Source organism: Lacerta agilis, chromosome 14 (genome assembly GCF_009819535.1).
Source record: "Lacerta agilis isolate rLacAgi1 chromosome 14, rLacAgi1.pri, whole genome shotgun sequence".
NCBI classification, from domain to species: domain Eukaryota; kingdom Metazoa; phylum Chordata; class Lepidosauria; order Squamata; family Lacertidae; genus Lacerta; species Lacerta agilis.
Genome location: NC_046325.1, coordinates 15,735,852 through 15,762,905, shown reverse-complemented (window position 1 = coordinate 15,762,905; position 27,054 = coordinate 15,735,852). Strand labels below are relative to the sequence as shown.

The following is a 27,054-nucleotide window of genomic DNA, read 5'->3' as shown; positions in this document are numbered from 1 at the left end:
CCAAGGAGTGGCTACCCGCAGGGGCATCCTATTTTGAGCCTTCTACAGATATCCTGTTTATTTAGCAGCATCATACCGCTTTAAGCAGTTCTGGCGTCCCTCAAAGAATTGTGGGAAGTTTGTTAAGGGTGCTGAAGAGTTCTCAGGAGACCACAGATACCCTCACAGAGCTACAATTGACAGAGTAGTTTAACAGTCCTCTTTGCGGGGAATTCTGGGAACCGTAGCTCCGTGGGTCGCATTTTCCCAGTGGCAAAATATTGTACTTTGAACACTAGGAAAATGTGGCATCTTGCAAGAGGAGTGCGATCTTGAGGGAGAAACCTTTAGATTGCATGCAGCAGAATAACAGCCTTACATTTATTACATTTTGCATACAGTAGTCCTTAAGAGGATGGGGGGAGCATAGCTGTCAACTTTTCCCTTTTCTTGTGAGGAATCCTATTTGGAATAAGGGAATTTCCCTTTAAAAAAAGGGGAAAGTTGACAGCTATGATGGGGGGAGTGGGAGTGGGGAAAGGGTGGAATTGGGCCACCTGCGGGCATCCTTTTCAGCTCCTGATGGTATTGGGTGGTCATACACAATCCCACTTTCAAAACTGTTTGTACCTGCATAAGTTTTGGGGCAGACATACTGCTCTGTTTCCAATCCATGCATCTCCCATAGCTTCCTGCTGAAATCCTGCAGCTAATTATACCAGAAATGTTCCAGTCATTCCTGCCTCTGGTTTTTGTTGTGTTATTGTGCATGGGCGTAGCCGGGGGGGCAGCTACCCCCCCCCAATCAATAAAATACATAGCAAACTGAGGTTCTGCCCCCTCCAGCAAAAGCCCTGCCCCCCCAAAAAAACCTGGCTACACCCATGCTATAGAGTACCCCTCCAGATGGCAATGGTGTGATTACTTTGAGGGAGCATTACTGAACAACTAATAAAGCAGAAAGATGTGTGGATGGTCCAGTATGAATCCACCACTATTACTGCATCAGGGACATGTTGCAGAATATACCCACAAAAAAGCACCTGTTTCAGAAAGCTCTATGTTGTTGGAGAAATAGTCGGGTAAACTAGACAGGAGTGAATGGGGAAAGGTTGTTGTTTCTGCAGATATTAATATTATATAGCATGAAGAAACTGGACACATAAAAACTGACTCTTTTTGCTATAATGCATTGTCCGGATCATGGGTAGGCAACCTAAGGTACAGGGGCCGGATGTGGCCCCATTGCCTTCTCAATCCGGCCCGCGGATGGTCTGGTAATCAGCGTGTTTTTACATGAGTAGAATGTGCCCTTTTATTTAAAATGCATCTCTGGGTTATTTGTGGCCCTGCCTAGCGTTTTTACATGAGTAGAATGTGTCCTTTTATTTAAAATGTATCTCTGGGTTATTTGTGGGGCATAGGAATTCGTTCATTATTTTTTTCTTCAAAATATAGTCCACCCCGCCCCCAAGGTCTGAGGGACAGTGGACCGGTCCCCTGCTGAAAAAGTTTGCTGACCCCTGATCTAGATCCATAAGTTTGATTCAAGCTTTACTTGCAGAACTTCCTTCAAAACAGAACAAAAACATTAAAGATACATCCAAATAATTCCATACAATATCTTGTGCATGTACAGCATAGGCTCAGCATCTCCTAAGAAACAAAAGATAATTCCAAACAGACCTAGAAACAAAGTTCTGTCTCCTTTTAGCCTCCCTTTTGCCTGGAGCGGCATTCACTTTCCGGAGAGGCTCATTTTCACATCCTTACTCCCACAGAGCCTGAGAACAAAGACAACAGCCACCACCCTTCCAAGATGGCGAAATTGCAGTTCAGTAGCCTCTCATGTGATCTAAAGTTAAACACCTCATCAGAGCTAGCAGAGAACAATAACAGTTAATTATCAACCCATCTAGCAGCTCAGAAAGCTTAATATAACTCCTGGAAAATCCCCATGTTAAAGCCTTCAGCAATACACATTCAGGTATTCTCCATTTCTGTGTGAATTAAGCAATTATACTTAACAGTTTTGACCTTTTATTCTTACCTGATTGTCAGCAGCAGTCCGACTACAACCATTATCTCCCTCCTTCTTTTCCAGGTGATGTATAGTTAGCTTTCGATTCCTGGTTCATTCCCCTCCTGCCCCCCTAGAGATGCTTCACTTCCCATGGGGCTTTGCAGTTTTCCTCCCATTCCTCCTGGGCCTGGCGTCGGACCCTCGCGATCCCTGCTACGATGCCAACCATCACCCGCACTACTGCCTGCCTGAACTCTCCGAAGTGGCCTCGGGACGCCTGGTGGAAGCATCCAGCACGTGTGGGAACCCTCCTGGACGACTGTGCGCTTTCCGGGACTCGGCTGACCCAGCCTCGAAATTCTGCCAGCGCTGCAAAGAAAATGTCCACTTGCCAGAGTTCCTCACCGACGCCGAGGGCAGCGCCACTTGCTGGTGGTCCCAGCCGGCAGCTAACGCCACACTGACTTTGGCTCTAGGACGGCGGGTGGAAGTTCTCTACGTGGCTCTGCGGTTCTGCTCCCCGCGACCAGAATCCCTCGCAATTTACAAGTCGATGGACTATGGGCGCACCTGGGTGCCCTTCCAGTTCTTCTCCACGCACTGCCGGCGGCGTTACCATTTGCCGCCAACCACCGCCATCCTGAAAGCCATGGAGCACGAGGCTGCTTGTGTCGAAGCCCAAACGGCCCCCAAGCCTCTGACTGGGGGGCTGGTGGCCTTTATGCCCCTGGCAGGCCGTCCCTCCGCCAGGATGTTTGAGTATAGCCCTGTGCTCCAGGACTGGGTCACAGCTACTGACCTCCGCGTGTCGTTCGACCGCATGCACCCGACACGGACGTTGGGGTTGCGGAGGAAGGAGGCATCCTACGGAGTGGCGGAGCTGCAGGTTGGGGCCCGGTGCAAATGCAACGGACACGCCTCGCGGTGCGCACCCGGCCAGGATGGAGGGCCGCCCCAGTGCGAGTGCCGCCACAACACAGCCGGGCTGGAGTGCGACACCTGCAAAGCCTTCTACTGGGACAGGCCCTGGCAGCGGGCAACCCCTAAAGACGCGCATGAGTGTGTGGGTGAGGCAGAGGGAGAGGCTGAGCGTGCAAGGCCGAGAGTTACTGTGTGTCCACAGCTGAGCTGGGATGCTCATTTAGAGCTCATCCACATTTCCTTTGGTGCCACATTTCTAGGCACAAGTCCGGGTTTTCCTGGTCCGTGTCTGAGTGGGTTTCCTCTCCAGAGCTGTGGTTCTCAGAGCGGCTTAACAATCAATCCCTCTTTACAGGGAACTCTGGGAATTGTTGTCCTGTGAGGGCAATGGGAGCCTATTCTTTGGGGGTAGCCATGGCTGTGGCATCACAGCATTTTTAAATTTACTGTGTGATTGTGGCCCAAGTTTCCTTGGGCCCCCTCTTCCAAGATTTAGCTTTCACTGATCATAGCCCTGCTCACATTCTTACAACCTTGTATAACAGCCTTGAAGGCTTTTGCAGCACAATTCCATGTATCACAGAATTGTAGAGTTGGAAGGGACCACAAGGATCATCCCACAGAGGGACAATTTGATTTTTAAGGGAGAATGAGTTATTAACAGTTAATGGCCTTTTAGGTTTCTCCACGTGAATAGGAGTTCACTTTTTGAATAATAAGAATTATATGTCACGGGGGGGGGGGGCATCAGGATTTTAGAGATGCTTAGGTGGGGCATGGCCAAAAAAAGGTTGGGAACCACTGATTTCTAGTCCAATCCCCAGCAATGAAGGGATCCTTTCCCCCAATGTGGGGCTGCAAGCCATGACCCCGAGTCCCATGCTCCACCAACTGGGCAGAGTTCGGGAATCTCGGGCCAGGGGAGCCATATGTGGCCCTCCAGGCCTCTCCACCTGGCCCTTGGGGCTTTCTCCAGGCCACACCCACTCCCCAAGCACACATCCAACTTGCCCTGCTTTCCACCCCTCCTTGGGTGTTTTTGCCTGGCTAGAATGTGTCCTTGCTTCTTGCTTGCCTGCATGAAAGGAAGGCAGAGGTATGCGAGCGTGTGAAGAAACAAGCCACTGTACAAAGGAAAACTTAACATTCGTTACTCCACCCACCTTTGCTTCTGGCCCCGCCCACCACTGATTTGTGGCCCCTGGGTGGTTGCTTAGAAGGGAATGTGGCCCTTGGGATGAACAAGTTTCTCCACCCATGGTTTGGAGTATTGGACCATTTTCACTGGTGCAGACAAACACTATTATAATCCAGGCTCTCGGACAAAGGTGTACCCTGACTACTGGCAGGGCCGGCCTTTGTTCAAGGAGAAATTGGGGACTGTGGTATGCATCTACAGAGGTGAGGGGCTCCAGGGGCGCAGGGAGTGATGGGGGTTCTTGGGTGGGGAAGAGATTTCCACAGGGTTGGGGGGGGGACAACTGACAGAGCTGACCCCCTTCCTGCGTCCTCAGCTTGCGACTGCCACCTCCACTCCCACCGTTGCCGGTTCAGCATGGAGCTCTTTGAACTCTCGGGGCGCCGAAGCGGTGGGATCTGCTTGAACTGTCGCCACCACACAGCAGGGCGCCACTGCCAGTACTGCCTGCCAGGCTTCAAGCGTGACCTCAGCAGGCCCATGGTGAGCAGCAAGGCCTGTAAAGGTGAGTGGGGTTTGTAGGGGCAACACACCCATGGAACCCGACAACAGCAGACAAATGAAGGGGACGTACCTGGGTGGGCTTAGCCCTGTCAATGTCCAATAAGCCACAAGGGAAATAAGAGAAAGTGAGGGTACAGACTCCTGACAACCTGGATTTATTTGTCCCTCTCACGCTGCCCGGAATTCTGTAAAAAAAAATATCTGTGTAAGGTTTCGGGGAATTTTGATCTCCTGCTCCCCTAAAATGGCCACACTTAGAATTAGGGAGAAGCAATGAAAGTTAGGCTGCTACTAGATGGGTGTTTATGGCGGAATAAATGCTGTGCATGCACATACTATTATTATTTTTTAATGTTGGCATCATCAAAACACCAGCCCACATTATATTTCATATTTAATCTGGATTTCACCATCGAAAATCCATTAAGAGCTACCCACTGTACTAGGGATGCGGGTGGCGCTGTGGGTTAAACCACTGAGCCTAGGGCTTGCTGATCAGAAGGCTGGCGGTTCAAATCCCCGTGACGGGGTGAGCTCCCGTTGCTCGGTCCCAGCTCCTGCCCACCTAGCAGTTCGAAAACACGTCAAAGTGCAAGTAGATAAATAGGTACGGCTCCAGCGGGAAGGTAAATGGCGTTTCCGTGAGCTGCTCTGGTTCACCAGAAGCGGCTTAGTCATGCTGGCCACATGACCCGGAAGCTGTACGCCGGCTCCCTCGGCCAGTAACACGAGATGAGCGCCGCAACCCCAGAGTCGGACACGACTGGACCTAATGGTCAGGGGTCCCTTTACCCTTTTATCTTTACCCACTGTACTTCTGCAGTCACCACTAGCGTGGAAGCTTGTTAGTGCGTTTTTTGGTGGGGGGCAGTTCAGTGAGTAGTCCCTAGGGCCACACACCCCTTTTTCCATTTGGTCCTCACCTGAGCACAGCTTTGTCCCTTTGTTTTTGACATCTCACATGATACGAGCTGGGCTGTTTCCACTGTTTGCCACATTCTGAAGGCATGTCAGAATTGAACAATCCACGTTGTAGGAGGTTTCTCGCAGGATCTCGGCACGTGGGAGGAACTACCTTGGAGGCTGTCATCACCTATCCTACCTCACAGGGTTGTTGTGGGAAATTAAATGAAGGGGGGAACCATGTACACCACCTTGTTCTCTTTGGAGAAAAGGTAGGATATAAAGAAAATTAATTTTAAAAAACCAGTGTGCTACCTCTGTCAGCGTCATATCTGCAAAACCCGAATATCACAAGTCAAGTTAGCAACCTTCCCCCTTCCACTGAGGGAGAAGTCCTTCAGCTAGCTTCTGTGTAAGTTGATGTGACCTTCATGACTTCTTCCACTGGGGCATCTTGGGAAATGTAGTTTTATGAGAGTCCTTAGAATTCTCAGAGATCCTTGCAGCTTTCTCAGTAGAGTTCCTTGGGTGGGGAATGCCCTGATATTTACAGTGGTAGTAGCATAGGCGTGTCTGAATCCTTTCGATTTTGGAGTCTAGAACTTGAGATACATAACCTTTGCCTAAGTTGTGTGTGGCAGGAGGGGTGGTGGAGAGGAGAGAGAGTCTTAACAGGCCCTCCGCATGGGGCACAGCAGTGAGAAAGTCTACACAACAGCATTGGAGTAACTAACAATGGCACCTTCTCAGAAGACCGTGCTGGGAGGGGCAGACCACCAGTTTCAGAGAAGCTCGCAGCATTCTAAGCCACTAACACTGTCTCCCCATTTTGTTTCCTCTCCAGCCTGCCAGTGTCATCCCATTGGCGCGGTTGGCACCATTTGCAACCAGACCACAGGGCAGTGCCAGTGCAAGAATGGAGTCACCGGCCTGACCTGCAACCGCTGTGCTCCAGGTTTCCAGCAAAGCCGAAGCGCCCATGCCCCCTGCATGCGTGAGTGCAGCCACTTTTCCTGAACCCTGCTTAGAACCAGCCGTTCATGACGGTTCAATCAAAAAGGCTATGGCACCCACCTGAGCCGCTGCTTAATTTCTGGAGGTCAGAAACCTCCATTTCTGATGTTCAGAACTGAGTACTTATATGCTTGCGTACCTAAAATGGTATCACCCGTGCTAAACAGAGTGGTTTCAGCAGCCTTTGCAGAGGCACATTGTTGGCAGAAGTGCAATATGAAAGGGGGGGAGGCTAACAGAGACACACACCCCACAAAACACCCCAATGGGGACTGTCAGTAGTGACAGAATGCTGACTGAGGCTGTGTACATATTGCTCTTTACTCCAGCTCCAGTGCACACCCACAGCTAGCATCTGAAGCCGAGTACAGTGGTACCTCGGGTTACAGACGCTTCAGGTTACATACTCCGCTAACCCAGAAATAACGCTTCAGGTTAAGAACTTTGCTTCAGGATAAGAACAGAAATTGTGCTCTGGCGGTGCAGCGGCAGCAGGAGGCCCCATTAGCTAAAGTGGTGCTTCAGGTTAAGAACATTTTCAGGTTAAGAACGGACCTCCAGAACGAATTAAGTTCTTAACCCGAGGTACCACTGTACACATAATGTTAGCCGCAATCCATATGTGACCTGTAGGCTTCTTGAGATCAACATTGCTTTTGATGCATTTTCCTTAAACCAGCTCCCATCTGGTTTGAAAACGTAAGTCACAGTTGAGCTGAGGTGTGTACGTCAAAGATAGCTAGTGCACATGTGCAGATGACAGCTTTGTTGGAGGTGTGGTGGGAGGGGGCTGTTGCAGGCATGGGGAAACAAATCGGGTAACAAGCATGAGATGAAGACATCCTCTCCCCCTCTCTGGTGTGTACAGCATTTTTTTAAAAGAAAGTCTTGAAACACAGTAAGAGGGGCTTGGCCTCGGTGCATTCCAAGCTGCTAATGTGGACATAGCCTCATGATTGGGGGGAAATGACAATAAATCCTGTTGGGAGGGGAAAAAATAGAATGGAGTATCCTATGGGGGGCATGGCAGACTGGCTGGAAAACTGAATAGGAGCACTTGAAACTTCTGTAACATAGACTACAACTTGGGGCCCTTTATTTTCTACCCAGTGTCTGGTTGTGTGCATCTGCATATGGTTTTCAGTACAATAAAAACAGAAGGGCTTTAAAAAAAAAAACCCTCAAAAACAGGGAAAAAAAGTTCCACTCTCTGTAACAAAATACAACTTCCAAAAGATTGAGTTAAAGTAAAGCACTCAATTGTACGTTATATACTCAATTTGTAGGTTGTACAAACATAAACTTTAAATATTCCATAAAATAAAATATACACTACAGGCAAATATTAAGAATGCAGTCCTATAATCTGCTTATAGGCCAAATGCCTGTTAAATGTAAGTGCTCCTTAGAGGAATCAGCCAGACACATTCAACATATAGTCCTCTCCAGTGGCCAGACATTTGTAATCTAACACAATAAATATCTATAAAGAATAGTGGTTAGTGCTGTACCTCGTCTGTGGTGGAGGGTGGGGGGGGGGGGAGGCTTAAACACATGGACACATCCCAAGACATTATCTTATCATAAAGACTTCAGAACTGGAGTATATATGAAACTTCTGCAGTGCAAGATATTTAAATCCTGCACAGGAAATGAAACTATAAATTCTTGGAATTAAAATAAAGTATGCACGCTATAAGGGGTGCATCCTTAATATTTGTCCGCTGTATATATTTCACCTTATGGAATATTAAGAGTTTGTTTTTATGTTAGCATAACCTACGACTGAGAATGTTTTACCTTAACTGGGTCTTTTTGAAGTTTTGAAAACTCAATAAAGTTGCTGCCGCCACCTCACTGCTGTATTCTCTTCAATATGGTACCAAGGCAATATCCTTTTCTATATTAAAAGTTTCATAAGCTAGCCCTATCTTTCCCCTGATCCCAGTGTAGTAATATATCAGCGGCTATATTTTTCAGTGGTTGCCCATTTGTGGGATGCTGTCTCCAGGGAACCACGACTCGCGCCATCATTGTCGATTTTTAGGAGCCAGAGTAAGACATTTTTATTTACCCAAGCTTTGGGTAGTTAAATTAGCCTCTACTGCACAGCTCATCTTTTAGTGGGGGTGAGGTAGGACTTGTCTTCCTTATGGCATTGCTGGGTGAGTATTTTAGGAATTTTGTGCCATATGTTATTTTCTCTATTTGGCTTTTAATTGATTTTCTGTGTCTGTATTTTATGTTGCTTTGATATATTTTGTTGTTGTTGTTGAATAAAGAGCCTAATGCAATAAGGGCTCATCAGCACCATCTGTCTATCTATCTATCTATCTATCTATCTATCTATCCATCTATCCATCTATCTATCCATCTATCTATCTATCTATCTATCTATCTATCTATCCATCCATCTATCTAATCCCAGTATCATACCATTTTAAACAGTCCCAAACAATCTTGGGAAGTGTAGTTTGTTAAAGATGCTGAGTTTTTAAGAGGCCTCCATTCCCCTCACAAAGCAACAAGACCCAGGGTGGCTTAACAGCCAAGCCTTCTTCCCTGTGAACTGTGGGAATTGTAGCTTTCTGAGGGGAATAGCATATGCTCCAACATTTCTCTGATGAAAATAGGGACGTCCTAAGGGAAAGTGGGACATTCTGGGATCAAATTAAACCAGGACGGCTTCTCTAAATCAGGGACTGCCCTTGGAAAATAGAGACCCTTGGAGGGTCCGGAATAGAGGTTCCTTAACAACCCTTGTCATCCTTAGCAAACTACAGTTCCCAGGATTCTTTGGGGGCAAGCCCTGACTGTTTAAAGGGGTCTGGTGCAGCTTTAAATGCATAATGCAGAATAAGAATAATATCCTGCCAGTGGTGGTGAACAGAAAGCCTCTCCAATAACCTTTCCGTCACTGTTCTGGAATGAGAAGGCGCTTTGAGAGGCTCTGCCTCCAAGTAGTTGCTAAAACAGGAAATGAGGTCATAGCTGTGGAAGCACATGTGTTCCAGAAAACCTTTGATCTTTTATCTTTCTGCAGGCGATGCTATATCAGGAAATAACTTCATAGGTAGCGTAAAGATCCCATCTGTAATGGAACTGGTGCTGAAGCATGCGAGATAGCCTGGCTCTGGCATTCCAGCAGTGCCTTTCAATTCGGGTGTGGGTGATTCAATAATAATAATAATAATAATAATAATAATATTCTCTTGAGGTCTCGTGCAATACCGAGGGTGGTCAGCATCAGTTCGGGTGGGGAGGGTGCGGGTGACACCCAGTCAAATCATGGAATCCATCGTGGAGATGAGGAATACTGTCAGTGACAAGTTCTTCATCATTCTATAAACAAAAGCAAAATAACTGATCTAAAAACAAGTTGGTGCATCTAGACTTAGCTGCGCACATGCCGCGCATTTAAAGCACATAGGTAAAGGTAAAGGGATCCCTGACCATTAGTTCCAGTCGCAGGCGACTCTGGGGTTGTGGCGCTCATCTTGCTTTACTGGCCAAGGGAGCCAGCGTATAGCTTCCGGGTCATGTGGCCAGCATGACTAAGCCGCTTCTGGCGAACCAAACCAGCGCATGGAAACACCATTTACCTTCCCGCCGGAGCAGTACCTATTTATCTACTTGCACTTTGATGTGCTTTCGAACGGCTAGGTTGGCAGGAGCTGGGACCAAGCAACAGGAGCTCACGCTGTCGTGGGGATTCGAACCGCCGACCTTCTGATAGTTTACCCCTCACAGAGCTGCAATTCACAGAACACTTAATGAACTACAGTTCCCAGAATTCTTGTCACACCCAAGTTTTTCTTTCTTCTGGGCGGGGTATGTTCTTTACTTTAAAAAATCAAAATCGAATGGCTTCCTCTATATCTTCCCTCCCATAGGGATCCAGGAAGTGATGACGACGACAATCGCCCCACCACAGGAGTGGAATGCAGGTGAGAAGGAGTGGGGAAGGAAGGGGAATGTTATTTTGCTGGAGGGTTGATTTGTGAGGTGGTTTTACACCAGCCTAACCCGATACATTCAATAGGTACTGAATGTCAGACCCACTGCAAGCCACCGCGAGGACGTGTCCAGATGAACCTGAGAAACTACTGCAAAAAGGATTATGGTAATTCACACTCGTGTCTGAAACCCCAGCTCCCTGCGCCCTTTCAGCTCTCTGCCACCAACCTTTCTGTCTGAAGTTGTTCTTTACAAATGAGTGAAAAGGAGGTTGAACCCAGAAGTGATGTCAGACACCTCTGACATAGCTCAGTCGGTAGAGCATCAGACTCTCAATCTCAGGTGCGTGGGTTCGAACCCCATGTTGGGCAAAAGATTCCTACATGGCAGGGGGGTGGTCCCTTCCAACTCTACAATTCTGTAATTCACCTTTTCTCTCCTCCCCCCCCCAAAAAAAAAACCAAACCTGCCAGGAAGCCCTAGAGCCATGAACTATCCTAACTGTAGGAAAGATTATAGTTTTGAAATGGGAAATCCTGGAAAATCCCACCTTTAAAGGAAAATGTAAGGTGAGATGTGCAGGCTTGTTCATGACATAGTTCTCACTATCTGCACATCATTGCTGGAAGCACAGGCCTTCTGGAAAGTATTGGTGTGTTTTTTGCAAGGGATGACATGTCCAGCAATGACATCACAAGCTTGAAAATAGGGGCCAGGAGATGCTCCGGCTTCTGGGGAGGGAAGAACAGAACAACTTACAAAGGGGGTGAAAGGTCCCAGGTTCAATCCCAGGCATCTCCAGGTAGAGCTAGGAATGGTCCTCTGCCTGAATCCCTGGAGAGCGACAGCCAATCAGTGTAGACAATACTGATGGAGGTGAACCAACCATCTCACTCAGTATAAGCAGCTCCCAATGTCCTTGTGTGTGTGACGCCATAGCTGCAGGGCAACATCAGGCAACCGTTTGTTGCGACTTCCCAAGCGTCATTTCTTCCTTTTTTTCTGCCACTGCCAGTTCTCCGTGCGCAGCTGCTGGCAATGGAGAAGTCGGGCACGTGGTGGCAGTTCACGGCCTCGGTCCTCACCGTCTACCGCCAGCGCCGAGTGCCCATTCGGCGGGGCGAGCAGCCGCTCTGGGTGCCTGAGCAGGACCTGGCGTGCCGCTGCCTCCACCTCCAAGTCGGCAAATCTTACCTGGTGATCGGCAACGATGAGGAGTCGCCCGACCCTGCCCGGTTAATCCTCGACAAAAACAGCCTGGCCCTGCCCTGGAGGGACGCCTGGGCGCACAAACTGCGCAGTTTCCAGCAGCAAAGCAGGCGTGGGAAATGTAGACTCAGCTGAATCAGCACAGTGGGGGGGGGGGAGCAGGGAGGTGGGCAGAAGGAAAACAGAGTGAGGGAATGGGGGGGTGCAAATGGGTACATTCGGTGATACGCCTCCACTTCCCTTGCTATTAGAGAGCATAAAGGAAACATTTGGCTTTTTAAGTGTTAGCTTTGAGGACGTATAGGCCTCTCTTACCTCCTCCATCCTCTCCTGTGTGGCAAGTAAGGAACGCTTGAGAAGAAGTTGATGCCTGTGAATCCCAAGGCAAACTGACCTGATCTGCGCCTGTCGAACTGAAAATGTGCAGACTGGAGCATAATTAACCCTCCGCACGTGTCTGAAATTTACGACGCAGTTCTCCACTCAAAGAATAAATAAATAAATGCCAACGTGCATATTTCAAGATAAAGATGCTTTTAGAAATAATGTACATTGAGATAAATGGTGTATTTAAATACGTATTTTGTGTGGGGTTGGTTTATTTATTTCAGTTGCAGGTTAATGTGGAAATGAGGATGGAACAGAACACGTAAATTGGACACGCATGTCTGTCCGTCAGCAGAGGTGAAAGTACCACCTCCTTGAGGGGGGAGGGGCTAAGGAACTTCATTTTCACAATGCGTTTCAGAAATCAGCATCCCTATCTTGCTGTCCTGTCTGCCAGGCAGTTTGCTCTGAGTCGGCGGCTGCTCTAAAGGAGGAGGGAGATACGTTTTGGGTTGTGTGTTGATGCACTGAAGCAGCGGGTCTACTTATTGCTTTCTGGCGGCAAAGCTCTTGCCAGATTGCGAAACTTCCTCACAGGCAGGGGAAAGGCATATCATATGTTTGTGGCACGGTAGGAGCGTGCATCAGTTTCTCCCTCGCAACAGCCCCCCTCGGTGATGCACAAGCAAGCAAACGCTAAACTTTGTGCTCTTGGGAGCTACTAGTAATATTACAAATGAATAAAGGAAAATGCAGCCTACGTTCCTCACGGACTTAACTAACAACTCAGTCTCAGGTGCTCCTCCTCAGAAGGAACTTCCTCCCAGGCAAATCTGCTCCTACCTGCCTGCACCTCTCCATTGCTTCCACCTTGTCTCTTGCATGCAGGCGCCCAGGGTGCCGGGGAAGGCACAGGCCACCCCGCCCACACTGCAGCAACGGTGGCACACGGGCTCAGACTCCCCTAGCTAGCAAAGCAGCTCGAGTGCTTGCTCTGAGCTGCTGCCCGAGAAGCAACAGGAGTAAAAAGAATAAGCAGAGCTTTCTGCAAGTTGAAGGAGTGCGGAAAGAGGATGGCGCTTTGCTTACTGACTTAACACAGCTAACAACTCAGTCTCAAGAAGCAGGCCCCAATGAGTGTAAAAGGACTTCCTCCCAGGTCAGGCCTGCCAGAAAGGAGAGAGATACTCACCTAGAAATTTGTAGCAGCAGCAATTAAAGATATACAAGGCAAGGAGTGTTGAGGTTTGGTGGCAGAGGCAGAGGAAGAGTTAAGAGGGGAGAATGGGATAACCTAAAAACCATGATAGGGCGAACACAGACAGTGGCATGTACTTGATTTAGGAAGTCTTTTTGCATTGCTATTGGTTACTGGGGAAGTAGTTTCTTGCTTCAGCATTGCTTCACCTGGGCAGTAGAAACATCATGCACTTCCTGTCAAAAAATGAAGGAGGGAGCAACCTATGGTACAAGGGGAACTTTGAGGCAGTGCAGGATGAGCTCATAGTGCCACATTGTCCTTGGTATGTCTAAAACAACTACACCATCTAGTGGACAGTCGGGAGAGCTATTGCTGCTTTATTAGTTTGGGGAGGCAAAATTTTATAACCAGTCTCGACTGCAAATAAAACAAAAGTCACCTGCAAGAGGGAAGGCAGACAAAACTGGCAAAAACAAATGTTCTTTTGTAGTAAAGAGAGGCACAGGAATATTGCGACACAGCAGCAAAAGAACACAAGAGAACTCCTTGCCTGGGGAACAAAATCTAGCATGTGAGTGGGGAAAGGAAAGGTCAGACCCTTTGTCCCTGAAAGGCTAGCTTTCTAAATGCAGGAAGCATTTTCTTTTGTGGGGGGGTGACTCAGACACGCAACATCATCACCACCACCACTGCAGCTTGATGTGATACAATCCAAGAAAACTTTGATTCTTCCAGTTGTATAAGCTAGCCCTCTGCTTTCTATCAGAGTGAAGAGCCCCTACTGTTCGTTTCTCAAAACATAACCCTGCACTGGAATCCTCAGTAGTGCTGATAGCTGGGACTCCTATATTATGTGAGAAGAGAATGGTAGCTTTTGTGTTAAAAAGAGTAAGCTGGTTCTCATAACAAAGGCTGGTGTATAAGGACGTTAGAAAGGGGAAAATTCTGCACCTAACGTTTCCCTCTCCGAAACCTTAAGGTTCCTGGTGGATTTCAGTTTGGAGTTCATCCCAAGGAAATCTGATCCCTGCGTCTTTCATCTTCTCCTGGTAGAGATGATGGAATGCAGCACTCTGCTCTGAAGTGAAATGGTTTTTCCAATCTCCAGAAATCCCTGCAAAAGGAAAAAAGGCGCGTGGGGGAATATGAGAGAGCTGGAGGGATCTTTCATTCTAGACGTACCACCTCCTCAAATATTGAATTGCAAGTAGTCCTGCCAAAGAATTCCCCCCTCCCCGGCTTTCAGGGTTTGTTTGTTTTTTTACCTTTCCTGAGGAAGGGGCTGATCTTTTGGTTCATAATATCCTCAGAGACGAGGCTATAGTTCACCATCTTGTTGCCCTTCATGGCTTCAAAGGAGGCGTTCTCCACCACGGAGTCAACAGCAGGCACATCTAAGTCCTTCGCCAGGAACTGGCAGATGCGGAGAACGCTGCCCCGTAAGTCCTGAGAAGGGGAGATCGCAAGGGTTGGAAGGAGCTAAGCTGCCAGGGCCTCAGAGCAGCCTAGAATGGCTTATGGGTCTGACCTGAGAGAGGACCAGGGGTTGAAGACCAAAGAAACCTGTTTCTTTCTTACTAATTCACCTTCAGCAATTCATCATAGGTCAGAAGAAGAAAGTTTGCCTGGTCTTTGTAGGCTAGCCAGCTCTTGACATGATCAAACCAGGAGCCAAAGAGAACTAAAGAGAAACAGAAAGGGCATTTGTTTCGTGCTTTTAAAGAGAAGCAGCAGCTGCATGAAAAAAAAATGATCAAATTTTAAAAAGATGCAATCCTATACACAGTCACTTGGAAGCAACCACTATCAATTTTGGTGATACTTATGATCAATAGGATTGTTCTTTCGCTGTCTACAATATTGTCCACCAGGAGCCACAGTTTCAAATGAAGATTCAGGCATATATGGAAATAAGTGAGAGAGAGAGAGCTGCTAATTCATCCTTCTCCATCTTGGTGCCCTCTGGGTGTTTTGAACTACAACACCCATCATCCCTGAGCATTGGCCATGCTGGCTGAGGCTGATGGGAGTCGTAGTCCAAAACAGCTGGAAGACACCAGGTTGAGGGAAGCTGATCTAAGTCAATCTATTTTTAACCAACAGCAGATTGTTAAGATCCTGCGTGGCTCAGTTGCAGAGGGGAGCTATGTGCTTTTGAGGGGAGGGATCTGTGTGTGTGTGGCCACACCCACCATTGCCACCCTTCGTTTAATTGGTTCCAGGTTAAGCGGGTTTGACAGGTTGGAACTGACAACAGACCAATCAGACGTACGGATTGCATCTTCCACTTCCTGTGTAGGAAATCAAGACTATTGGCAGGATTGCCATGTGAGATTGAACAGAGCCAAAGGCCACAGCGTAGCAACAATGTGTGGGTCCAGCCTGCCCTCAGCCAGCCCCCTTCCGCCTGCTTCCTTATTAACAACCAGTCCAGGAGGTGACACTGGCTGACAACCTCTTCCTTAGTCTCAGTGCTGCCTTTGTTGATTTCAACAGAGAGGAGGGTGGGGACAAAACCAGAATTAACTAGCTATTGCTGGCTCTGACTCTGCCTGCTATTGCTGCTAGCGCCACCTGCTGTCAGCCTCCCAGCCTTTCGTCCGAGCAGCCCCAGCGGGGACCCAGGCTATGCCACTTGTGACCCCTGACGCCTCCTACCAAATGTCAGGTCCCACTGCCATTCCCAGAAAACCCACACGCTCATGTACCTTCCCCTGAAACAAACTTCCTGATGAATTCCCCAAAATCCTCCTCGTGCTCCAGAAACGAAGCCATCTTGGTGTAGTAATAGAGCGAGACACAGACATCCTTGGGGTTGCGGACGGTGTAAATGGCCTGGAAAAGAAAGTTTTGTCAGGCGTTGGAATAACTTTGCCAATGGCTCTTCCTCATGCGAAGAAAACACCTCCCTTCCCAGGGGGGTCACGAAGAAACTACCTCTATGGCACTCTTCTGTTGATTAGGGCAATTCAATAGTCTCTGTGCTTATATTATTATTATTATTATTATTATTATTATTATTATTATTATTATTATACTGCCCTTCATCAAAAGATCTCAGTTCCACCCCATACACTGATTGGTCCCCTAGAATTGACAATTGTACCATGCCCCTTCTAATAACAACAACAACAACAACAACAACAACAACAACAACAATCCATTCTTTACCCTAATGTTCCAGGGCGGCTTACAACAATTAAAACACCATATTAAAAACAGTTTGAAACAACTTACAATAATGGAAATAAGGTGAGTACTAAAGCATACATCTCAGATGTCAAAGGGCAGGGTAGAGCATAACTTAGGAGCTGCTGCCAAGAATGCCGTCTCCCTGGCTGCCCCCCTCTGAGCTTCTTCTTTCAAAAAATATTTTTTTATTAAAGATTTCTTAGTTTACAAAAATACGTGCACTGTCTCTTTTTTCAAGTTGTGTTTTCTACAAATCAGTTTCATTTGTTGTGAGACATTAGTGTTACATACAGTGTTAGGTTAGGAAGAAAAGAGGGGGAAAGAAGGAATGATAACAGCCTTATTAGAAAAACTAACCAATAAACTGAGACTGACATAGAAGAAGACGCCTTCACCCCGGTATGGCTCCCCTTTATCACATACACAGCCCAACAAGACAACGACAAGAATCCGCCGACAGCATACGAATCAATCTGGCTAAGCTGATCCAAACACACACATACCCCAGTCACACACAAAAACAAATCTCACTACAGCCAACCAAAGACAATCAGCCACACCTTAGGCCACCCCAACCTCTCTCACCACCAAGTAAATCCAACAAGCGAATAGTAAGAGAACCCACACAAGTGACGCTGGCACAAAACCCCACATATACACCAAGTGGAAGAATAGAAGCATTGCCACCGGACCTGACCCTCTCTGAGCTTCTGAGGAAACTGGGATGACCAAGAGAGCCCCCTCCACTGTACCTTAGCACCCAAGAAGGTCCTACACTCACCTTAGCCTGAGAGGTGAAGAACGATTCTGGAAATATTGCTGCGGGTAAGTGAGAGGTTATGAGGCGGGGGCACGTTTGGTGCTCCAGGTATTTCACCGCTGTGACCTGTTCGATCCAGGGCACCCGTTCCCAGCAGGGTAATGACCGTGAGAGAGTGGGGTCCCCGTTGCTGTGGATCAGGGTGAGGATTTCCTTCATCCAAGTTGTCCCTGGGAAAGGATGAAAGGTGAACACCCTCTTGGCCTCTCCCCAAGGGAGTCACAGAGGGCATCTGCAGACAGGATTTTGAAATAAAAAGGAGCTATCCAAGGTTAGCATCACCTCTCCTGTCCCCGTAACAGCTTGAGATGCAGCACAGTTCAACAGGTGCTGCTTTTTTTTTTTTGAAAAGCTGCATCTGTTGAATTTCTGCCTGTCCCACAGCTGTTCAGAGTAAGAAACAGCCTTAACAAGGGGGGGGGGTGTTTCCCTGTGGAAGAGCATCAGCTGGGATCTGAGCATCTTCTAGATTCAAATAGAAAGAGTGGGGTAGACAAAAACGAGTAGATAGAGTTTGTCAGTCCAGAAACTCCGGGGAGACGAGAGGCCTGGGGTGTTGTGTTGTGTTGTGTGTGCTTTCAGATGGCTCACCAGATTTTGGATATGTGATGTTGAAGATGTCGCTGTCTTGCACCTGGAAGCTCCGATGGGCATACCGAACGCTGTCTTCACTGTGCACTAGAGCGGGGAGGGTTATTCCACCGTACTCTATGGAGTGTGCAACCCGCCTGGCCATGGTCTTGGGACTGCAGGGAAGAAGTTGAAAAGAAGAAGACGCAAACGTGCACTTATTTAATTGTTGCATTTATTTATTTAATGATGGCATGCTTTAATCTGATTTCAGTTTCTCGCTCATTTTAATATTGTTAATATTCCCCCTACTGTTTTTATACTGGTGATTTTACTGTTACGTTCTTTTTGCAAACCGCTTTGAGGTTTTGTTTTCTTCCGGTCTTCCTGTGCTCAGGGAAACGGCGGGTTGGAAACACAAAGCAATTCATCCGGGCAGAGTCAAACCCTGGTTCCGTGCCCCCACATTTGCCCCTCTGGATAGCTCAGTTGGTGGGGCATGAGGCTCTTAATCTCAAGGTCATGGGTTCAAGCCTCACGTTGGGCGGAATATTCCTGCATTGCAAGGGGTTGAACTAGATGACCCTTGTGGTGCCTTCAAACTCTACTACTCCATGATTCTATATCCCGACTTTTTCTCCAAGCTGGTGGCTTACATGGTCCACCGCCCTCTCCATTTTATCCTTCACAACAATCCTGTGAGGTAGGTCAAGAAGCTGCGAGGCAGCGACTGTCCCAAGTGAGCTTCATGGCCAAGTGAAGAGTTGAACCCTGGTCTCCCAGGTCCTAGTTTCACACTCTTAATCGTTACACCATACTGGCTTTCTGTATGAATCTGGCCTAAAGGTCAGAGCGTGTAAGCCCCTACAGCCCTTTATTGTTTATTGAGTTGTTTTACTTGGGAAACTTGTGATTCATAAGGTCAAAAAAGTGGGTATTGTGACTCACAACTTTGGTACTATGTACAGCAGAGGATTCTGATGGTGGGTGAGGGTCAGATTATTCCAGGGAGCAGGAGAGGGCAGTATCCCCTGCCAGCACCCCCTGACTCAGGGAGGGAGTTCTCTGCAGCATCGCTATCTCCCCATCTTCAAAGAAACCACAGAAATGAGTTGAGGGCCCTTTAACCAGCCAGGGAGGCGGAGCCTACTATCACCCAGGTCTGGTCAGCCTATAGGGGGCTTCAGTTGCCTCCAGCTACCTGTAGGGGCAACATCTCTGTTGGCTCCTTTTATAGGGAGCTGGCCAAGGTCCTGCAGGCAAAAGACACCTGGTGAGCCTCAAGTGCCCACAGAACTGGACAGTGCTGGTTAGAAACACATGGAGCAGCCTTGCACCAAACCAGACCATGGGTCCATCTAGCTTAGTACTGTCTACACTGGCTGGCAGCGGTTCTCCAGGGTTTCAGGCAGGAGTCCTTACACCCACCACATGGAGATGCTGGGGATTGAACCCGGGACCTCCTGCATGAAAAGCAGATGCTCTAACACTGAGCTACAGCCCTTCTCGCCTTGCAGCTTCATCAGCTGGGGTTCCCACTTGTTTACTGGCAGGGGGAGGGTTCCTGGCTGGTGCAGAGTTGCTGCACTTGCTGAGGAGGAGGAAAGCAGGGGCAAAAAGGAGCACGCAGGCCTTGGAGTCCGCTGACCTGTGCCAGAGGCCTAACAATCCTGCAAAAGTCAAAGTTCTAACCCAGGCATAGGCAAACTCGGCCCTCCAGATGTTTTGGGACTACAACTCCCATCATCCCTGGCCACTGGTCCTGTTAGCTAGGGATGATGGGAGTTGTAGTCCCAAAACATCTGGAGGGCCGAGTTTGCCTATGCCTGCTCTAACCTCCCCGCTGCAGCTCTTCTTTGATTCCCCCCCTCCCCAACTATGCACTTGCAAATCAGCTATCATGCAAAACCATGGTTTTTCTATGTCCCAATCAGCAGAGAACGCAATGTGAAACTCGTAGATGCAGCACGCCGTGCAAAAACAACGTCAACTCCACAATTCCCAGTAAAAGGGTTCCTTGTGGATTTCTGTGGCATACCCTTCTCAAAGCCTCCATTGAAACACAGGTTGTGAGATCCTTCTCCGTGGGTGGTTCACAAAAATGGCGCCCTCCCTGTGGAACACCCTCCCTTCGGATGTCAAGGAGATAAAGAACTATACAACTTTTAGAAGACATCTGAAGGCAGTCCTGTTTCGGGAAGCTTTTAATGTTTCATGTTTTATTGTCTTTTTACATATGCTGCAAGCCGCCCAGAGTGGCTGGGGAAACCCAGCCAGATGGGCGGGGTATAACTAATAAAATGATCATCATCATAAATTTATAGCCATGGCTCGCTTCCCCAAATTAGTGCTGCAGCCAATGAGCTTAGGAGGACTCTGAATGACAACTATGAGGCTCTCCCAGATTCCAGAGAATAGAAATTTGAAAGTGGGGTGGGTGCATATGTAATTTTAGGCCCTCTGAGAATGGGAATAACTTTCAGGGAAGTAGACAATGGCAGGCAATTTGGGATCCCTCTGGGAATGCAAAGGCCTTGGGCTGTTTACATGCCATACTTTTAAAGTGTATTTCCAACCAACCCACAAGAATCCTGGGAACTGTAGTTTGTTAAGGGTCCTAAGGAGTGTAGCTCTGTGAGAGGCAAGCAAGTTTTATTCACAGGGAGTCAGGCTGCGTAGACACCATACATTTAGAACACATGACTTCCCCTTGTTACCAAACATATCTGTACCCCCAACCTTATATGTAAGGCAGGCATAGGCAAACTCGGCCCTCCAGATGTTTTGGGACTACAATTCCCATCATCCCTGACCACAGGTCCTGTTAGCTAGGGATCATGGGAGTTGTAGTCCCAAAACATCTGGAGGGCCGAGTTTGCCTATGCCTAGTTTAAGGTATCAAAAATAAATGTTCACAAATACACAGGGTGAGGTCATTTGTTCCAGAAACAGAGAAGAACAGAGAAGAAGTTTCAAGAAGCAGCAGAAGGCTGAGATTATTTTGTCTATGCAAGGACATTTTCTGTGGGAACTATTCTTTGGACATGCGCAGTGTGCCAAGCAAATGTTCGCCCACATTTCCCCATCACTTTCCTTACTGCAAAATTACTGGATTGGGAGAGGGTTGTTGTCCAAGAGCTCCAAAGCTACTCTGGTGGTGAACTGCAAACTGAATTTGTCAGGATGCCACTGAATCCTGCTGGAAAACAGCATTAGTCTGACAGTGCCCCCGCTGAACTAACGGAGCTAAAAGCTGAACTTTTTAACTTGGACTGAGGCTTTTGCTTAACATTCCCATTTATATGTGGCGTTTAATAACCTAAACTGAGCTTGACCCAAAAGCTAAGCCCATTTTAAACTGACTCAGGAGCAGGGAGTGTGAGCAGCAAGGAAGATCAACTCTGAGCTTTCAACAGTTAGGATCGCATACCCTCCAACGTTTCTCCGATGAAAATAGGGACATCCTATTCCATAATTATTATGATATAGTAGTTATACCCCTGCCCATCTGACTCGGTTGCCCCAGCCACTCTGGGTGGCTTCCAACATATATAAAAAACACAACGAAACATTAAACATTTTAAAACTTCCTACAGGGCTACCTTCAGATGTCTTCTAAATGTTGCATAGTCACTTATCTCCTTGGCTCGGGGGTTGCATAACCATACCCTCCAACATTTCTCTGATAAAAATAGGGACATCCTTAGGACATTTCAGGATCAGATCAGAAACTGGGATGGCTTTGTAAATCTGGGAATGTCCCTGGAAAATAGGGACATTTGGAAGGTCTGGGATGATGGTCAAAGGAGGGGAAGGGGAGATAGCTGTTTGAGAAGGCTTCTCCATTTGATCAACCCTTTGCATTTTCAATAAGAGGAGAAAACACTCACCTGTTGCCTCTCCTTTCACAGGCCCAGGTCCCCAGCAGCAGAACCTGCTTTATTGGCTCCTGGTTACATGATCTCTGCAGAGGGAGGAAATCCAGGCCACTCGCTGAAAGACACACAAAAGGAGACTTTGTTCTTTGTGACAGGAGGGATAGAGGGAGGCAGCAGAGCAAAACCAAGGCCACATATTTTGATAGGCAGCTCTCCTTGGCCTCATAGGAATGAAAGAAAAACCCAGACATATGTGACCATATGTCTCCACCACAGCCAGCTCCTATCCTCACACCACTTCCTTCTTAATCATTGAAAAATAATTGTGTGTGTGTGTGTGTGTGTGTGTGTGTGTTCTCAGTTGTTCTTCTTGGCTGTGAAAGGCAAGGTATGTACAATGCATCTGTCTGGTAAGGAAGGCTTGGCGCCCTGACCCCCACTTGCAGCCTAGCCCCCAAACCTGCATGACAACCCTTCCAAAGAACTAAGAAGTTCTGAATTTCCACTCCTTATCTGGAAAATGTTACTGGTGAAACCAGGAATCCTGACTTCACCTAAGTGAGAATCCTTTTTACTGCCCGAGGGCTTGTTCCCATCTGGCTCATGTTTTAATTTGTTTATTGTTCATTCATTCATTCATTCATTCCCCACGCCACACATAATTTTATACACTTCTGTCATGGTGCCTCTTACTGATTTTTTCTCTAAACTAAAAAACAACAACCCTACTTTCATCCACTTCCCTACAAGTTCTCCTCATTGGATTTAGTTCTGCTCTCCAGAGCAACAAAAAACAAGTCTGCTCTATCTTCTGCATGACAACCCTTATTTGAAGATGGCGATCGTGTTTCCCCTGAACCATAGTTTACAGTTCAAATGGCACACTGCACTATGGTTACACTAAAGCTAGGTCTCTGCTCCTCTGACGCTACTTCCTACACCCATTCCCCTAAAAGAAAACTTACTCCCTGCAGCCATTCCCTGTTCCTCTTGACTTGACTCCCTAACCTTTAATAGCTGTAGAATATGGAACAATTCAACAGGTGCTGCTGCTGCTGCTCTCCCCCCTCCCCCACCCCTCTTTTTTGTGGCGATGCGAACTGGCTGAATTTCTGCTTGTTGTGCAGCAGCTAAAACCACAGGCACTCTGCCAGGAATAAACAGTTGGCAACCCCTGTCCACTTTTCATTTAACGGTCTATTAGAGCACTCAACCTGCCTGGCTTTCAGAAAACCCAGGAGTTCTCCTAGCTTTCATCTTTATTGTAAACTGCTCCCCTCTTTCTGAGGGTCTTCCCCCCCCCCACCCCCGCCCCATTTTGGCCCACTGCACATAATGATTTCCTCCAGAAAAAGCCACCTAGGCAGTGCTTTCTCTCCTCTCTCTGTAACAAACTCCAGCTCCCTTCCCAGAGCATCTCAAACTCCGTGAGTTTTCTGCGCCCTCCCCTTCCCATAACCTACTAAATTTCACTTCATCCCCAGTGGACCCAGGAGTCCTGATTTTGCGATAACCAATCCAAGGAGGGCAGCGCTGGGCGGGACTTCCCTTTGAATAAACTTGCAAGCGTTGCCTCCTTTGCCAGGGGAGCCTTCGACGTTAAGGTGGCACCGCGGAGATGCCCCTCGGATCTCGTCATTTCCCAGCCAGAGGAGGTGCCCACAGCCTGGCCGGAGTTCTGCACATTTGGCCGGTTGCCAGAATGAGAGGATGCGAAGCCAGGGAAGGGAAGCCAGTGGAGGGAAGTCCCTCTCCAAGCCATCCAAAGTCACATCTCACCCTGAAGGTGCCCAGGGGGCTCCTTTTCAAGAAATTTATGCAGGGCGTAAATCTAATCCATGAGGATGGTTGGTGTGCCAGGCTTTGCCCCTGGGTGCGCTCCAGCTGTTTTTTTGGACTACAACTCCCATCATCCCCTACCAGGACGTGCTGGCAGGGGATCATGGGAGCTGTAGTCCAAAACAGCTGGAGGGCACGCAGTGGGCAAAGGCCGCCCTAAAAGGATAATTAGAGTCCTGCAGCAAAAACAAACATGAGCTGTTCTGGTTTCAAGCAGTATGTCACTTTTCAGAGTTGAGGGATAGCTCAGTCAGAGCAGGAGATTCTTAATCTCAGGGTCGTGGGTCTGAGCCCCATGCAGGGGGTGGGACTGGATGCAGCCCTCGTGGTCCTTTCCAGCTCTGTTGTTGTAGTTCAGTCGTTCAGTCGTGTCTGACTCTTCGTGACCCCATGGACCAGAGCACGCCAGGCATGCCTATCCTTCACTGCCTCTCGCAGTTTGGCCAAACTCATGTTAGTAGCTTCGAGAACACTGTCCAACCATCTCATCCTCTGCCGTCCCCTTCTCCTTGTGCCCTCCATCTTTCCCAACATCAGGGTCTTTTCCAGGGAGTCTTCTCTTCTCATGAGGTGACCAAATACTGGAGCCTCAACTTCAGGATCTGTCCTTGTAGTGAGCACTCAGGGCTGATTTCTTTAAGGATGGATAAGTTTGATCTTCTTACAGTCCATGGGACTCTCAAGAGTCTCCTCCAGCACCACAATTCAAAAGCATCAATTCTTCAGCGATCAGCCTTCTTGATGGTCCAGCTCTCACTTCCGTACATTACTACTGGGAAAACCATAGCTCTACAAGTCTGTGAATCAGAGGTGAAGTTCTTCCTGGCATGGAACTATGTGGGTGGGAAAGGTTTTGCCCTTCTTAACTGGTGTCCTTCCTTTCCTCCAACCACTGATGGTCACTGCCTGGCTGGCCTACTACTCCCTCCCCTTTCTTCAGCCCACCTGTGGTTTTTCTGGCCTTCCGCACAGCCCTGGGCTTTCCTTTATCTCCTCAGAGATGGGCTCTGCACGTCCTGTGGCTGAACCGCAGCTTTCCCTCCAGCTGTTTTGGGACTACAATTCCCATCAACCTTGACAAGTGGTCCTGTTAGCTAGGGATGATGGGAGTTGTAGTCCCAAAACAGCTGGAAGGCCAAGTTTGGCCATGCCTGCCTGAGCTGCTGCTGAGTCACAGGAGTTCAGCCAGCTGGTGTCAGATTCTTCATTGCCTCCGGGGCAGTTCAAGGACAGCTTATGAACCTCCTTGATAGTTGCAAACAGTTGCTAGGATCCTGGCAGTGTTCAGATTCTCCCTTCTTCCAGGCCCAGAATTGGAGGCTTGAATGATCCCTGAGAAGGGAAGTCCATTGGGTCTAATTTAAGCTTTCACGTGCAGGGAGTGGGGGCAAACATGGGCAAATCAAATGCCCTGTCCTTGGAAAGTTGCATGTACCTAATTTGTCCACTGCAAGCTTGGTTGGCTGGAGTGTGGTGCTGATAACGCCAAGGCTGCAAGTTCGATCCCCATAAGGGACAACTGCATATTCCTGCATTGCAGGGGGTTGGACTAGATGATCCTCAGGGGCCCTTCCAACTCTATGATTCTAAGCTGCCATCTTCCTATCAAACAGGTATCTATTTTGTCTCTCCCCCGATTTTTTTTTTTTAACGATTCACAGATGGTTCTTTCTTCTCTTATTGAATATTTTTATTGGGTTTGGGTTTTTTTTTTAAAAAAAAAAAGTCAATACAAACATATACAAATTAAAAGTATCCAGGGGACATAGTAAAAGAGACTCTTTTTTTGCAACATGGTATGATTTTATTTCATTTACAAATGAAATGGCTGGGCAGTTCCACAGTCTGGATTGTATGAAAATATACTCAGTCAGGCATGGGTGTAGCCAGAATTTTTGTTGGGGACGGACGGACTTCAAATTTGTATTGTTTTTTTATTGATTTAAGGGAGGCAACTGCCCCCCCTTGGCTACACCCATGCAGTCAGGTGTATGATTTTTAAATATATATAATATTTTTTTTTTTAAAAAAAAAGCATACAGCTGGCTGAATATATCTTCACATTTATTATGACAAACTGAGAAGAGAGAGCACAGGAAGCAACGCCTTTACCTTTAATTTTATTTCTCTGTCAAGCCTGCACATGTATATACGTATTTAAGTTTGACAGTTTAATTGTTTACACAAGGAAGTCTTGTAATAATATTCTTTTCCTCTCTGCAATGACGCTGCATGTTATTTATGTTTCTTCTTTCCCCCCTCTTTATATCTTATCCGTCTTCTTTATAATTTGAGAACTTAATAAAAATAATCTGGAAACAATACAAACACATACAGTAAACAGTGGCGTGTTAACAAGAGTCCTCGAGGTACATAAGGCGGACAGACATACCAGCCTCCTACAATAAAGAGATTTATATCAAAATGTGTCGTTTGTGTCCTCACAGTATTTAAGAGCACATTTTACTAGGGAGAATTAAAAGGGCGAAGCCTGCATATAACAGCTCCATAAAACAGTCTCCATAAAACAAACTGAGTCAACGGCAGACGTATCAGAATACCACCCCTCCTTACATACAACAGAAAAGGACACCATATACCAGCAATTTCGATTTTGCCTTTTTTTAGCAGTTCACCTTGGTACCTACGCGATACTATTATGCCAAACTTTCCGAAAGAACCACGTCCCGTATTTTGTCTAACCAACCATTTGTGGAGAATCCTGATGTTTTCCAATGGCCAGCCTGGTTCCACATATGCTGCCACAAGGAACCACACAGATTGTTCTTTCTAAATGCTAGTGGGATAACATGTGTCAGCCCCAAATCTGTGGACCCAGTTTTCTGATTTGCTGCTGCTGCCGCTGCTACTTCTTGCACTTCAAGCCCTCCAAAGCAAACTGAGTTTTGTTGAAGAATGGCCTCTCAAAGTCTGTTGTCATATGCAAACTTCTGGGGTGGGGGAATACCCATATCTCAGCAGCAGGGCAGATCTCCTTATACAGCAGGAGGTTCCTGGTTTGATGGTTCAATCCAGGCATCTCCACCCCAGGCTGATGGTGTTATGGGAATATAACATTTTGCTTAGCAGCCAATTTCCTGGCAGACCATTTTGAGAAGAGCATAGGAAGCAGGGAGCTGGCTGTTCACCTCTGTCGGCAAACGTGGTCTGTCCCTTTCAACAATATCCTTTTGGATTGTTCTAGGTCAGCCTCTGGAGCCCATCATCTCTGGGCCAGCTGGAGCTGATGGGAATTGCTCTCCAAAATACCTGGAGAGCACCAGGTTAGGGAAGCTGTCCCAGGTTGTCAACTAGTGGGCGGGGAAACTAGCAAGGCCAGATTTGGCCCAGGGTTTGCCAGCTGCTGACTGATAGTCTGAAGGCAAGCAAGTGCACTGGAAGCTGGTCTAGTGGGGCAACTGGGAAGCTGCCCCACCAAACTCGGTCTGGCCTCAGTCAGCCACCTCCTGCCTGCCTTCTTTCCTCTACCAACACACGGTAGCTCTGCCTGTCACCTTC

General features: G+C 47.6%; 2 protein-coding genes across 2 annotated transcripts in view; one reads left to right on the top strand and one right to left on the bottom strand.

Annotated features, from left to right (window-relative positions):
- The window catches only part of LOC117059085 (netrin-1-like), a 35,070-nt gene extending 23,223 nt beyond the window's left edge, over nucleotides 1-11,847 (top strand). Inside the window, exons 2-7 of the mRNA XM_033170587.1 lie at nucleotides 2,084-3,069; nucleotides 4,438-4,626; nucleotides 6,373-6,522; nucleotides 10,436-10,489; nucleotides 10,585-10,665; nucleotides 11,515-11,847. Coding sequence (XP_033026478.1) covers nucleotides 2,139-3,069; nucleotides 4,438-4,626; nucleotides 6,373-6,522; nucleotides 10,436-10,489; nucleotides 10,585-10,665; nucleotides 11,515-11,843 — 1,734 coding nt within the window. The 5' untranslated portion in view covers nucleotides 2,084-2,138 and the 3' untranslated portion in view covers nucleotides 11,844-11,847. The remainder of the gene's footprint in view (nucleotides 1-2,083; nucleotides 3,070-4,437; nucleotides 4,627-6,372; nucleotides 6,523-10,435; nucleotides 10,490-10,584; nucleotides 10,666-11,514) is intronic.
- A 1,736-nt stretch (nucleotides 11,848-13,583) lies between these two features.
- Nucleotides 13,584-23,640, bottom strand: LOC117057530 (bile salt sulfotransferase-like). The gene is made up of 10 exons (XM_033168381.1): nucleotides 23,617-23,640; nucleotides 23,170-23,447; nucleotides 22,773-22,843; nucleotides 21,709-21,979; nucleotides 17,840-17,994; nucleotides 17,210-17,418; nucleotides 15,945-16,071; nucleotides 14,823-14,917; nucleotides 14,502-14,682; nucleotides 13,584-14,350 (listed from the first exon to the last, which is right to left on the bottom strand). Exons 1-10 carry the CDS (start codon nucleotides 23,638-23,640, stop codon nucleotides 14,211-14,213), a joined length of 1,551 nt encoding a protein of 516 aa, XP_033024272.1. The 3' UTR covers nucleotides 13,584-14,210.
- Between the last annotated feature and the right edge of the window lie 3,414 nt (nucleotides 23,641-27,054).

What these genes read in the sequence shown, in the direction of transcription:
- LOC117057530 (XM_033168381.1), bottom strand. Translation starts at nt 23,640, where the DNA reads ATGATCCCCTGCCAGCACGTCCTG. An exon ending in TGTGAAAGGAGAGGCAACAG is followed by an intron (nt 17,995 to 21,708) that starts GTGAGTGTTTTC and finishes TCTTCCCTGCAG; the next exon opens with TCCCAAGACCATGGCCAGGC. An exon ending in CAGCCCCTTCCTCAGGAAAG is followed by an intron (nt 14,351 to 14,501) that starts GTAAAAAAACAA and finishes TTCCTTTTGCAG; the next exon opens with GGATTTCTGGAGATTGGAAA.